The sequence below is a fragment of the Ceratotherium simum genome, chromosome 13 (genome assembly GCF_057802395.1).
Source record: "Ceratotherium simum simum isolate JZ-2026a chromosome 13, ASM5780239v1, whole genome shotgun sequence".
In the NCBI taxonomy this organism is placed as follows: domain Eukaryota; kingdom Metazoa; phylum Chordata; class Mammalia; order Perissodactyla; family Rhinocerotidae; genus Ceratotherium; species Ceratotherium simum.
This window is the reverse complement of record NC_141912.1, coordinates 3,314,124-3,328,639: the sequence shown is the minus strand read 5'-3', so window position 1 is coordinate 3,328,639 and position 14,516 is coordinate 3,314,124. Positions and strand designations below refer to the sequence as shown.

Below are 14,516 nucleotides of genomic sequence, written 5' to 3'. Positions count from 1 at the left end.
AAGAGAAAGTCCGTTAGTGCTGATATGTCTTTAATTCCTTCTTTAACTCCTGGTAGGCCTCCCCCCACTACTCCTTTTCTAAATGAAGAGCAAGCCTTGGGAAAATGGCGTAATTTAATAATACTTTGTTTTCCATTATACATTATCTATGGCAAGTGATACTAGTTTTCCATTTACAGTGGTATTATAAAGTTGCCTTTCAAGATAAATTAAGTAAAAGTTTTGAGTTGATGAGGAAAAATATTAACTGGACTCGAGGTGGTATACAGATACAGCCAAGGTGAAGGTGGTTTGGGATCTCAACACGTGGGATACACTGGGTGGTGCCAAGGGCAGTCTGTCATGAACCTGCCCCATGACCCCGGTCCAGCTGTGCCCTCAGCGCCTGACCGTGGGGTCTGCCACGGACACTCACCCTGTGTGGTCGTGCCCCTCCTGCAGGTGCGGCGGGCTGGGGCTGGTGCTGGCCAGTGCGGGCTTCGGCATGCTGACGGCACCCATCATCGAGCTGCACAACCAGAAAGGCTACTTCCTGCACCACATCATCTTTGCCTGCTGCACACTCATCTGCATCATCTGCATCCTCCTGCTGCCCGAGAGCCGGAACCAGAACCTGCCCGAGAACATCTCCAACGGGGAGCACTACACGCGGCAGCCGCTCCTGCCACACAAGAAGGGGGAGCAGCCCCTCCTGCTCACCAACGCCGAGCTCAAAGACTACTCCGGCCTCCACGACGCGGCCGCGGCGGGGGACGGGCTGCCTGAGAACACCACGGCCAACGGCATGAAGTCCATGTAGCTCTGGGCACGGCCTTCCCGGAAGGGGGCACTGTGGGTTCCCAGGCTTGGGGGGTGTTTGGGCACAGGTTTACAGACCGAGACCCAACCCGTGGCTGGGGCAGGAAAACCCAGCTCTGCTGCGGACGCCACTGTATCGTGAGACTTTCAACTGGTGTGGGGAATTCTGTCTTTCTAAAACTCTAAGGATCATGTGTCTGAGGAAGCAAACTCTGGAAATAACCCTTCAAAGACTTTATTTTCTGCCATTAAATGTTTGTATTTATTTTGGTCATTTTTACAAGAAGCACTTTATTCTCTTTCCTCTCACTGATCCTGAAATAGAACCACCTCCTTTGGAAGAGGGAGCCGGTCGCCCGCTGTAAGTAACCTCCCTGGGGGTCAGGCACCACTCTCGCCCACCGCCCCTCAGAGGAGCCATATGTCACCTCTGCCGCCAGAGCCGCCCCACCACTGCCTGCCTGTGTACAAGGAGAGACCCGACCCACCTCTCGTGGAGCCTTTCCATGACTGCATTTTGGACAGAGTGAAATGTAAATGATTAGGTTTTTGCTAGAAAGTCAGTGTGTGGTTTTTAAAGGTTTTTCTCTGTTTGTAAGGTAAGAGCTTCTGTTCCATGTGTTGGGGGAAAGCAGCTCACAAATATCATTAAAACCAGCTTAGTCTTTCCTTCCAGATCATCTTTTGTACTTGATGCTAGAAGCTCTTTGAGGAAAAGCTTAAACATTTCACTAGAAATCTTAAATCATTAGTGGTACTATCGCCACAGTTTTCTGACACAGGTTTGCCTAGCTAAGTTCACAGTTAGCTAATGTGTTGAGGTCTGAGACGTGTTAACATTATTAATACTCCTTCTCAGATTTAGCTCCAGCAGAAAAGTTCCCTCTTTTACAGTCAGCTATTTTGCCAGCACTACTTGAAAACATGGTGACTTTCTGAACTAAAACCAACAGGAAAATAACTGAAATAGACGACTAAGGCAAACCCACAGGAGGGAGGGTGCTCTCCCAAACATGGCCCGTCGCCCAGGTCTCAAGCACATGCCGTGTGGAAATCACCAGCCTGGATGACTGTCAGCTCTCACTGGCTGCACGCTGAGACTGCAGAGCCTGTGGGAGACAGTCCCCCCACGCCCGCCTTGCCTGCTGCCTGCTTCCTGCCACTTCCGTCAGCACAGAGGTGGGGCTCAGGGCCAGGAGTGGGATCTCACGGGTGAGTCCAACCGACCTCCAGCCTCTTAAAGCATTAAGAGCAATTGAGAGAAAGCAATAACTCACCCAAGTCCACCTCCCACCCCCGCCCCCAGTATCCCGGGGGTCTCACTGTGTTCCTCGTTTCGTCCCAGACAACAAAGGCTTCCTCTTGCCTTTTCAGGTCAGGCTTTCTCCTGTCTGAGGGGTGTTTCAGAGGAAACTTGGAGCGCCTCCTCAAGGACACCCATGAGGGCGCCAAGAAACAAGCTTCATTGGCGCAGGCAGGCGCTGCCTCGTAGCAACACAGGCACCCAATTTTTTGGACAGCCTGGGTTCTTTCTAGAATTGTCCACTCCCCACTTTGTGACGCGTGTCTTTGCCAGGGGCTGTGTTCTTCCCGGGAAATCGTGGCCTCGGGTCTGTGTGAAGCAATTGGGTGACTTCCAACTGACGGCTGCTGCAGCTCAAAGGGCCAGAAAAGAGGTCGACTCAACTTCCTTTCTCCCCTTCCAGCTTTCCACCTGGTCTTTTCTTACTGTCTCCACCCACCACTCTCCTCCAAAACTGGTAGACCTCAGTCTAGCCCAGGGTCTCCAGCCTGTTCAAGGACCGGCTGCCTAGGAAGGAGGGCCATCTGGCCAGTATCTCCCCAGCTCCACCTGCTCCAAGCCCAGCTCATCCTCACCTTCCCTTGTCTCTTAAGTCATTTTTGTTCCATGTGTCAGTTAGTCCACATTCACCTGAATCTAAGAAGGTCTTTCTTTACGTCTTTGCAGACTAGACGTGCCAAACTTGTGAAATACGTTTTGCCTTTTTTAGAGTACTCACTACAAAGCCACCTGGTGGCAGCAAGACCCATTGAGTCCAGGATCGACATATGCAGCAGCCAGGCCATTGAGCAATCGGGGAAGGTGGGAAGGAGCCAGCAGGGTCCCTGGGCCAACCTCTGGCCAGGTGCATGTCTGCATCCATCACCCCAGCACTAGGACACCTTGCAGTCCATCTACTGTCCTACAGAAGGACTTGTGAGCACTCCCTATCTTTAAGAAACGTACTAAAGCAGTAGAGTGCAGCCAGTAATCTCTAGGAAGGTGGCGGCAAGGCGCAGCACTTACACACTCCTGTTCCCACGTCTCTGATCTCCAGCTTAACTGACAACACCAAAAACACTGGTCCAACAGAGACAGTCAGCAGTCAGCTCTGTCACCTCAGCATCAGGACTAACTCACGGGTGACTACGAGAGAAGCTAGCTGTGAGGACTGGGCTCTTGGGACCAAAGTCTGGCGGATGTGAATGAAGTTGACTTGCCAACAATCGGCAGGCGACGTCTCTCAACAAGGGGGTCCCACAGCTCCTCTCTCCCGGCGGGCTCAGGATTCGGCTGAGCTCCCGTCCTGTTGCTGGTTCAGCTTAGGGGTATCTAAAGCTCTGGAGGAGCCCCTTTGTGAAACACAGCCAGAGCAGCAAAGCTTCCCTGTGGGCTGAGCCTGCCTTGCTCTGCATGGGAGGGCTATGGCCGCCAGCACCCCGGCACCCACTGGCTGTGCTTGGACTCCTCAGTCCTATTTCCTTTGTGGTTAGGAAGGAAACACTTCTCAGGCAGCTGCCATTTCAAGTCCGCCCTCCGCACCTCCTGCACCCCCACTGCCCGGGAACATCCCAAGGCATGTGCTCCGGCTGCTCTCCTCCAGCCCCCACTCCTGACCCTAATGATCAGGGAGCTAGGATCCCCTTTCAGTAAGTTATGCACAGATGTGAACACCTTAGACAGGGCCGGGTCTGTCTTCATTTTGTCCTTTTCCAGAAGTCGATAATAACTCGTATCAAATACCCTAAATATCAGCACCCAAGATAGATAAACAGGAAAAAGGCTTAATTGTTTGCTTTTCTAAAAGAGCATAATCACTTGCAACTAGAGGAGAGGGGCAGGTAAGTTGGTTGGGCCAGAGAACAGAAAGCAAGCAAAAACAAACCTTGTAAGGAAGTAGTGCACTCAGACATGACTGCTTCCTAGGGCCAAACGAGATGACTGAAGTGCCATTAAAGGAATCACGTGACCCTGCCTTGCCCAGCCCCTAGGTGGCAGCCGGGCACGCAAAGGAGCGCTGGGGAAGGCCCGCACCTCAACTCTATAAGGGACGGGCACCTCACTTAATGTATTGTGTGTTTTGGAAAAGGAGCGCAGTGTGTTATGTCTAGTGGGGAACACCTCCCTTCCTCTGTCCTTTCCGCAACCCCAACACTGAGGTTTCTATGTAAGACCATGTTGCTGTACCTGCTGCCTGGGATTCCTCTGGAGGTGCTCCTTCATAGCACAAGCTTCAACTGAGTTCTGAACTGTTGTTCAAAGCTAAATGTCTGCATGATGTCACATCTGTGGTACCTTTGGGGAAAATTTGTATGTAAATGTACAGAAATAAAAAAGTTGCCCCATTAACAAATTTCCTCTGGAATGTCTTCCCTACCTCATCTGATGGTATCCAATGAAGGGCATTTCACGACCATTGACTACAAGTAATAAAAACTGTTTATTCAGATTTCGCTGCCGTCCCTACTTCAGCGTCTCTGCAAACCGACTCTTCGCTCTCGCCCTGAGGGGACAGTGGGTGGCCTCCCACTCTGCTTGCAGAGTGCTAGTCTTCAAGGCAGGCAGAGGCAGAGATTGGATCAAACATAAACTGTTTATTTAATGCTGTTCTTAGACCACCTGAGAAATGGGGGGCCATCAGTAAATTTAAGAGTTCTTTTCTCTTGTGTATTGATGTCCTGCTAATCCGTGGCCTGAAAGTTCCTAGAGAGGTCTAGAAATGCTTATCTTACACTGTGATTCTGTGAGGAAAGACTGATAATCCAAAACTCTCTTCTTTAATGTAGTATTTTTTAACAAAAAAACAATATTTCTTTAATAAAGTATTTATACCAAACTCTTCTCTCCATAGCCCTGATTTTGTGTTACTTACTCTTCCTAGAGAGGTACCCACTGTGCTTCCAACTACCATTATGCTGGCCAAGGCCTCAGAGATTAGCACAGGAAGTCTGCAAAGGAGGGAAGCATCTTGAACCCTAGACTTAGTCCTCTGAAGTGCCTTTATGTCCTGGCCAAAGCATCACCACCCCTGGCTGCCTACCACTGGCTCAATGTGAGACTTTTGCCACTGCATAATACGTGTTACAGGACCTAACTATCCGCCTCTAGTAACAAAAGGGTTCCAGATGGACCCGAAGCTAAGGAAGTTCTTTGCCAGTGGTCCTCAACTTACCTGTGCTGAGCAGCACCTGGGGAGCTTTTCAACCCCACAGAGCCTGGGCCCCAAGCCATCCATCTCTGGGGAAGGGCCAGGCATGGGCAATCTGGGAAAGCTCCCTCAGGGATTTGAATGTGAACTTCGGAACCACTGACCCATGAAATACTGGCTTTTGGAAAGGGGTGTGAGGAAAAATGGGTAGCATGTGGTACTAGAAAGACAAATCCACCTCAAGTGGCAGGCAGAAAAAGGCTAAGGATTAAAGATGACCAGAGCAGGGACTCTGGAGAAGAGAGGAGAGAAGGAAAGACAGTGGTAACAGGAAAAGCCAGGAGGAGCTGAGCATGTGGCTCCACAAAAATGAAATAGATAAAACCATAATTGACATCTTAATTGCCATGGCACTTAAGAGTTTGCAAAGCAGTTCTGTATATTTAATCCTAACAAAAATCCAGCAAGGTGGAGATTATTCCCATTTTATAGGTGAGGAAACAGGGCCAGAGAAATTAGAGACTTCACCAAGACCATCAACCTAGTGAGCAGTGTGGAGCGGGGCTGGAACCAGGCTCAAGGGAGAGCACGGCAGGAAGAGGTGTGCGTAGCTGGAAAGGGAAGGAAAGGCGGTAACCTGAAGCACACTTCATAAAGACTTACCACCTTAATGCTAACTGGGAGTGTGCGTAACAGTCATGGCTAATTTAACTCCTTCTTGAATCATTACATTAGCCCCCTTCTATCCCAACAAAATCCCACTTTAACCCCTTTCTCTATTATTGAGCAGTCACACGAGGAAACTTTCCCGCCTGTTTTGCTTTTCTCCTTCCCCAGGTCAATCAGTTATGGCCTTTTAAAAGGCCCACACTCTGGTGAGAGGATGAAGGAAAGTTAGTAAGAGTAACCCTTTAAAAGCAAATAGTAAACACATAAACCCAAGGACAAACAGTAAAATTCAATCCATTTATTTAAATGTATATTGTACATAAGATACAAATCCTCACTTCTGCCACTCAGCTAGAACTTTTCCGGGAAAGCCTCCATTTCTTCCTTGATCCTGTTTTCTACAAGTAACGCGAAGTTACTGTCTGTGTTTTGAAGGTTATAGCTGACAAACACCTGTTTGTTGGTCTTCCTGGCTAAAAAGAGAGAACACATTGACACAGCCATGACTGAAAGACCTGGAGGTCTGTGTGCCTCATACCTACCTCACAGCTGAGAAATGCTTGGAAAAAGAGAACAGGTTTTAGGGAGAGAAGAAAGTTCTAATTTTTATGATTTCACAGGCAGCTGCTGCAAATGCAGACTAAAATCACTTGGACCCTCTCCTCGTCTCTGGAACAGTGGTTCTCGAAGTGTGGCCCCCTCATCAGCAGCATCACCTGGGAACTTGTTAGAGGTGCAGATTCTCAAGCCCCAGACCAACCGAATCAGAAAGGCTGGAGTTGGGGCCGGCAGTCTCTGTTCACCAGCCCCCGGGGGATCCGAACACTGGCATTTGAGGATCACTGCTCTACACAGAGAGTTAGTTGGTTTTTTTTACTTCTTAAAAACACAGATAATATTAAAGTATTTAAAATAAAATATTAGGGCCCGCCCAGTGGCGCAAGCAGTTAAGTGTGCGCGCTCCTCTGCGGCGGCCCAGGGTTCGCCGGTTCGGATCCCGGGCGTGCCCCGACGCACTGCTTGGCAAGCCATGCTGTGGCGGCGTCCCATATAAAGTGGAGGAAGATGGGCACGGATGTTAGCCCAGGGCCAGTCTTCCTCAGCAAAGAAAAGAGGCTTGGCAGATGTTGGCACAGGGCTGATCTCCTCACAAAATAAATAAGTAAATAAATAAAAGGTTAAGCATTTTAAATAAATAAAATATTAAAGTTCTCCTTCAGTACCACCCTCTCTACCAATTCCACTCCCCTCCCAGAGGTAATCCTACTTTTCTACATTTCTGTGCATTTACATATACACACACACACATAAATGTGCAGTTTTCAATTTGATGTTGAATATATGTTTTAGTTTCTTTCTAGAAAACCAGTAATAGTAGAGGTGTACTACTCCAACTGCAAAAATCAACACAGTTACACACCCAGAATCTGGAAGGCAAGACAATATCACGAAGACCAGGTGGACAGGAAACCTCAACCAGTTACGTGCTGTGCCGAGCCTCCCTGGGCTCACCCCACACACGGGGCGGCTGCAAACTCCTACTCCCCATAGAGGCACTCACCCCACCCTCCTACCCCACGGAACTCAGATGGCCACGCCAGTCCCATCGCCAAAGCTGAGAAGGTGGTGAGGTGAGGAGAGGTGAAGCTGGGGCCTGTCAAGTCACAGCGCTCAGTCCGCCTCGTTCAGTGGCAGGAACGTCCCTGTCCCAAGGGAGCCACTCCAATTCCAATCACACTACTTGCTAAGACAGGTGACTGAGTGATTTTAGTTTACATTTGCAGCAGCTGCCTTACAGAGAGCAAAGCCGTGTCCGCCTGCATCGTGCACCCAGCCAGCCCAGCTCTGCCCTCCAGAGCCGCACGGAGTCGGGGGGTCCTCACCCCATCCAAAGCCCTCCAATGTTTCCATGGTTACTCTGAATCCTCCAGGTCACCTCTTTTCCTCTTATCTTCCATATAAGATACCATTTCGAGACACCTCTCTCTTCTCTTTACCCCTCTAGACAACTGACGACGGTCAATAATGCATTTTCAACTGCAGGGTCCAGACCCAAGCTTGAGACAACCACACAGCACAGGGCTGCCTGGACCGCCCCTTTGTGATCTCAGCACTGTGGTCGCTAGTCCTTCACGTGCCTGCAGCCACATCACACCACCGACTTCTCAAGCTTTTTCTGTGTTCCTGTCCTTGCTGGGCAGTGGTTAAGGGCAGCCACTTTTTGCTGATCTACAGACAGGATGGGCCCTTTCTTTAATATTTGACTTTAATAAGTTGGTAGGGATATATTTTTTTGTCTGTGTTCTCTTTCAATTTTGGTAAATTATTGTAAAATGATGTAAACCACGTAAGAGGAAAATGTTAATTTAAAAAAGCCCCAACATTTTCACAAAACTAAAAAAACATAAAACCTAGTTTTTTACATACAAACTGCTACCAGGCCTCCATCTCGAGGACATTCTTGAGCCCATTTTACTTTATTGGCATAAACAACTTATCTGTGCCATGCCCAACAGGTTCCTGCCGTCCTTCTCTACCAGAATCTGTTGTCCACACTGTGGCGGCCCACCCAGTTTTCTGGCTCCATAAGTACGAACACTCCCATGTCTTCATCAGACCAGGCACGTCACAGAGGTAGTCTGTGTGATATAGGTGCGTCACTCCCTTAAACGTTGGCAAATACACAGTGAAGCAGCAGAAGCAAAGGGGCATCGTGTCTTCAAGTTACTTTCATGCAGTTCAGAAAAAAAGAACCATGTAACAGAGAGAGGGAATGCTGTCAACTGGGAATCTGGGTAAAGGCTAAGCAGGAATTCTTTGCATCTTTTTTGCAACTTTTCTGTAAATTTAAAATTACTTCATAATAAAAAGTTACCAAAATAACCTAATATCAGGTTTCTCTAACTTCAGGCTAAAGAAAAAGTACAGTGAATGTTCCTAAAACGCTGTAGCTGCCTTCGTGGTCTCTGCCCTATTCACACACAGAACTCAGTGTGGCAAGTCTACAACGACCCACACTCACCCCATCCATGACACCCTGCTGCGCCTTCACCTACTGGCTATGCTGTTGACGTGCACATGCCCTAGAGTGACTGACACGTAAATTCCCACTTATCAGGGATCAGGATGACAGAACTGTCACACAACCAAAATATACGCTCCTCAAAATCAGGCTGGGCCTCATTCACTGTACACTCCCAGCTCCAGGGCACGGGGGCTCCATAACTGGCTCTAGAACTGAACTGACTGGGAACACTGGTGAACACGACGACTGAAGAGGAGACAAAGGCTGCCCTACTGTTCATGGTCTTCAGGCGCCCTGTGATGACCTGGCCATGGTACAAACTGGCCAAGGGCAAAACACACACTGTCCTTACCTGAACTACCTGGGTATTTACAGGAAGTATGTGTTTGGGGAGGGGGTGGAGCCTTCAACCTCACGGCCTTTGCTTAACACCCACTCTACACCACACTCAGGCCAGGCCAGTATCCCTTCCCAGCTCTGAACATGGAGAGTGAAGGACAGTCCCTCCCAAACCGTGCTGGCTGGCACCCTGCTCCATAGGCTCCACCAAATCCCCGGGAGGCCCAGGAGGCTCTCTGGAACTGCTGCCCACTGGGTCCTGTGGGCATCATTCACAGTCTCCTCCCATGAGAGTAATGTGCTTACAGGACGGAGTGAAATCACCTGTCACTCATAGGCTTAGACAGCAGCCAAGGCATGACATGGGAGCGCCTTGGGAGCATGCTGGCCCTGAGTGAGCGAGCATGGATGTGCCCTCCCTAAAGAAGGCCCAATATACAAAGGCCTGTGCCTACCCTACAGTAATGAGTTGATTTACCTCTCGGTATAAAGATTCTTTACTTCTAAAGTGACTTGCTTCATGGTTCCATTCAACAGTGAGGTCCCCATCTGGCTGCTCCTGCAGCACCAGCTGTGGGTACATACCTAAGCGCTGGGCAAGGCCAGTGGAGGTCGTATCAGAAGTGTCTCCAAGGAGGGAGGTGGACACGGGGATGGAGTCCTAAAAGGAAAACAAAGAACACAGTGCTGCTTCTCCACCAGCCAAACTCCTGTGGTTTCTGCTGCTTCATGAGGGTGGCAGCGGCAGGTTCTGGGAGGCAGACACATTTACCAAGAGAAAGAAGGTCTGGCACCTGTGTCAACAGCCAGCTAGGTTGATCCCCTAATGCACATGAGGTCACACAGCTGGGACAGACGAGAAGTCACCTGAAGCTAGCATTGCAGTGCGGTTAATCAGTTCCAGGACCTATTTCACATAAAGGACTTGTTTTCATGTTGGAAACTCCCAAGCATGCTGAAGGGCAACATTAGAACCAAGAGGGAAGCAAACAAGAACATTAGGGCACAGCATGAACAAAACCAATCACAGAGTCTGGGCACCAAGTGCCTCGGGTCCCGCTGGCCCCTGAGGGAGCCACCAGCCAAGACGGCAGGACACCTAATCTCCTCATCTGGGCCTGTAGAGAACACACAGCTCCATCTGGGCTCTTCAAGGTCAACAAGGGCCCCGTGACTCTGCAAAGGGGCACCAACCATCAGCGTCCAAGTGACAAAAATAAGAACTTCTGAATATGCTCAGCCAATCCACATTTCAGATAAGAAGCAATAAAACTAAAGATAAATAAATGTGGCCTTCTGAAATCTAGAAGTAATCTTACTTCCAATTACTTTGGAAGTAATTCCTCTTACCATTAGAAAGGCCTAGCTTAAAAGAAAAATACCCACTAACTTATAATATGGCAAAACAGCAGACTCCAGAAAGAAAGAGCTTCCATACAAAGGTCTGGGGGTCTCAGGAAGTGACAAGGTTTTTATAGGGACAAGCTTGTGCAGTCAGAGGCTCTGGGGTTTGGTGCCCGCCCCCACACTGTCCAGGTAGAGACAGGTGAACTGAATGAACACCTACTGTGTGCCAGACACTGTGACCAGAGCACAGATAGAGACCGCTCCTTGTCTCCTAAGGGTTCAAAGTCACTTTAATACGAGACAGAATTTGCTCAGGCCTATAAAAGATGACCAAAAACACAGGATAAGAATAAAAGCATTTACTACATGCTTTTTTGTTGAAAAAGATACAAAATATGATCTTAATTAATGAATTTGATGTTTACAGATTTCAAGTTTAACATTTAGCTGGATGTTAATAGTATTTACAGTTAAACCTCCTGAAAATAGAAAATCTATTTAACAGGGTGGCCTTTTTCCACCAAAATCAAAACTAAAAACCCCATATTGTTACCCTTCTTAGTACTTCATTATTTCCAAAATCATACTATGCCAAGCTGGTCTCCCAGGCAGACACATGCCTAGCTGGTTCTACTGTGGCTGGAGCACCACCTCTCACTCCCCCAAGTGGGCCAAATGAGCCCTAGATTATCTGAGCACAAGGGTGCCACACCCCATGTGCCCTGGTCCCAGGCAAGCTTCCTCATGCTGGTGGGACCCTGTGTCATCCTCGCTCTGCAGCCTCTCTTGGCACCAAAGACAGACCTGCTTGACGTACGGCAGGCCAGCCAGAAGAGCAGCAGAGCTGTGTGGTTTTGTTCTACACGGTCTCGTCCTACATGTGGGGTTAGAGGGAAGGTATGAGGGGCAGACCTCACAGACCCTTTGGTACCATCCTCCATGCACGTGCTGGCAAACTTTTGCTAGGAAGGGCCAGATAGCAAACAGTTTAGTTTTTGTGGACCACAAGGTCCAATTGCAACTGCTCAACTCTGCCATCAAAGCGCAAAATCTGCGACAGACACTACTGAATGGATGGGCACAGTTGTGTTCCAATAAAACTTTATTACAAAAGGAGTCGGCAGGCCAGCCCACAGGCCAGAGTTTGCCAAGCCCTGATCCACAGTAATCTTGGATTTCCTGCCTTAAGTTATGGCCTGCACTCTTCTCTCCAGCTGGCCCAGTCATCTAGCCCTGGAGGGCACACAATGTCGCCAACAGATGGGACTGGCCCTTTTTCCTTTTCCTGCCCCAATCTTGGTGGAGGGTGACTTTCCAGCTGAGAAAATACACCCTACGAGGAGCTATGACTATCAAGTGGTCAGACCAACAAAGCAGTCCACAGGAGGACCCTTGAAACTGATTCAAGAAAGCAATGCCTGGTCTTACCAATGAGCAGTCCTGGGCCCCATGTGGCCCACAGCCTTACGCACTGTCTATGACTACAGCCTTAGGACTAGGAAAGAAAGAAGGTAAGGTGCCTCGACCTCCAGACACACAGCCCCACCCATCACCCCCTAATCCCTCCAGGGCCCCCTCCTCTCCTCCAATGAAAGAAGACTGAGATTGCCACCTGCCCAAAGGCCCACCTGGTGATATTCACCAGAAAAGAAATACAAGAAAACACACCCAGGAAAAGAACAGCAAGAAGGGAAAGGGCAGAAGAGGGGTACTGTGTGAGGATATCATAATCCCATCAGAGCCTGTCTCCTTGCTGAAGCCTTGCCCAGGCCCTGCCTGAGGGCTCACTCCTCTGATTTGCCCCACCCCCGGGGGGCCCCCCGAGATTACAATCCTTTCTGGCCAACCAGCTGCGGGTTACTAGTTCTCCCTAGCAAACAGGGGTCTCCTGAGGGAGCATGCTGGGGTGCTAGAGCACCCGAGTGGGCAGGGATGAGGATGAGAGCAAGCAGGCTCTACCAGGTAACAGGGCCAGCAGGGTCAAAGTCAAGTCTCCGATTCTGCTCTGAGTTTCTCTCTTGAAAGTTTGGAGCAGAGGAATGACAATATCTGAGTGCAATCCGCTGCCCTGTGGAGAACTGGCCATAAGGCAGTGTTGTGAGTTCAATGTGTCCTCCGAAAAGATATGTCCACATCCTAACCCCTACTACCTATGAATGTGACCTTATTTGGAAATGGGGTCTTTGCAGATGTAATTAAGATGTAAGTTAAGACGAGGTCTACTGGAATAGGGTGGACTCTTAATCTAATATGACTGGTATCCTTATAAGAAAAGAAGACACACAGAGAAGGCGGCCATGTGGCATTGGAAGCAGAGACTAGAGTGATGAAGCTCCAAGCCAACGGACACGAAGGACTGCCAGCAACACCAGAAGCTGAGGGAGGCCTGGGATCATTTCTCCCTCAGAGCCTCCAGAAGGAACCAGCCCTGCCAACCCCTTGATTTCAGACTTCTGGCCTCCAGAACTGTGTGAGAATAAATCTCTGTTGTTTGAAGCCGCCCAGTGTGAGGGACTTTGTTACAGCAGCTCTAAGAAACCAATACAGGCAGCAAAGGGAGAATCAGCAAGGAGAGGAGATGCTGCAGGCGTGGGCCAGGGTGGCAGATCTGCAGGAGTGACAGGTGGGTGGATTCCCTGTACGTTTTGACTGACAGCAGGACCTACAGATTCAGTGTCATTCGGCATGTGGAGTGTGGGAGACAGAGAGGCATCAAGGATGACTCCAAGGTTTGGATGGAGTTGCCATAATAGAGATGGACTGGCTGTTGGAGGAGCGGGTTTGCCGGGAGAAGGCAAGCGTCTGGTCTTGAGTACGTCTATGGTGAGACGCCTACTAGACTTCCAAGCCGAGACACAGGAGTCTGAAGTTCAGGAAAGAGGTCTGCACTGGAAACATGAATAAATGTTGGTGTAGTCAGTACAGAGATGGCATGAAAGCTAAGAAGTAGACGCCATCCCCCAGGGCGCCAGTGTGAGCGGAGGTCCCACGGGGAAGCCCCTGGGCACGCCAACTGCAGAGATGCGAGAGAGGAGGAGCCAGCAGAGGGGCGGGGCGGGAGCTGCCTGCGGCCACGTGCCGGCCTGCCACTCGCAGCCCTTCCGGGTGGCGCAGGCCCAGACCGACCCCCCGGTCCCTAGGAACAGGAAGAGTTCCGGAGAGCCCGACGGGCCCCACCGGCCCAGGACACACCTGGGCCGCGCCCGCGCACCTAGGGGGCCGGAAATCTACCGCGTGGGCACCTGAGGTCCCTCTGGTACCCCCACCACGCCCAGACCCCTCGGTCACCCTCCGCCCGGTCCCCGGCCCCCTTCAGCCCCAGCCCCCCCAGTCCTCTCCCCTGGCCCTGGCACCTCCCGGGACGGCCCCGCCACGGCCCCGGCCCCTCGCCCCCCTCCCGCCCGGCCGGCACTCACGTAGCGGCTGCACATGGCCACGGCGAGGTTGCGCAGGTGCGGCGTGGCCCCCACCCACAGGAAGAGCGAGTCCGTCAGCCTCATGACGTGGAAGTGGACCAGCTGCTCCCACAGCCTCGCGCTGAAGTTGTGCAGGGAGACGTCCCCGCCCGCGGCAGCCCACTGCCCCTCCATGCAGCCCGGTCGACCGCGCCTGACCGCCGCCGCCGGCCAGACCCGAGCAGGCGAGCGCCGAGAGGCCGAGCGCGCCCAGGCTGTCGGTCCCGGGCGCGGGCGGGGCCGACTGGGGGGCGGGGCCCGGAGAGGGGGCGGGACCGAGCCGGGGTGGGCGGGGCCCGGAGAGGGGCGGGGCGGGCTGACCGCCCTCGCCCTGCGGAGAGCCTCGGAGCGCGGCCCCGCCGGCCTCCGCCCGCGCTCCGGGGCGTGGCTGGGCGCGCGGGGAAAGCCCTCTGCCGTCCCCCGCAGCGGCGGGCTCGGCGCCCCGCGGTGGCC

The 14,516-nt window shown here is 51.2% G+C and overlaps 2 protein-coding genes across 2 annotated transcripts in view; one reads left to right on the top strand and one right to left on the bottom strand.

The window, feature by feature from the left end:
• SLC22A23 (solute carrier family 22 member 23) overlaps positions 1 to 952 on the top strand; it is a 167,110-nt gene extending 166,158 nt beyond the window's left edge. Inside the window, exon 10 of the mRNA XM_087437935.1 lies at positions 442 to 952. Coding sequence (XP_087294061.1) covers positions 442 to 799 — 358 coding nt within the window. The 3' untranslated portion in view covers positions 800 to 952. The remainder of the gene's footprint in view (positions 1 to 441) is intronic.
• A 5,228-nt stretch (positions 953 to 6,180) lies between these two features.
• PSMG4 (proteasome assembly chaperone 4) lies at positions 6,181 to 14,236 on the bottom strand. Its single transcript, XM_014788775.2, has 3 exons — positions 14,025 to 14,236; positions 9,847 to 9,922; positions 6,181 to 6,370 (listed from the first exon to the last, which is right to left on the bottom strand). Exons 1-3 carry the CDS (start codon positions 14,196 to 14,198, stop codon positions 6,249 to 6,251), a joined length of 372 nt encoding a protein of 123 aa, XP_014644261.1. The 5' UTR covers positions 14,199 to 14,236; the 3' UTR covers positions 6,181 to 6,248.
• Between the last annotated feature and the right edge of the window lie 280 nt (positions 14,237 to 14,516).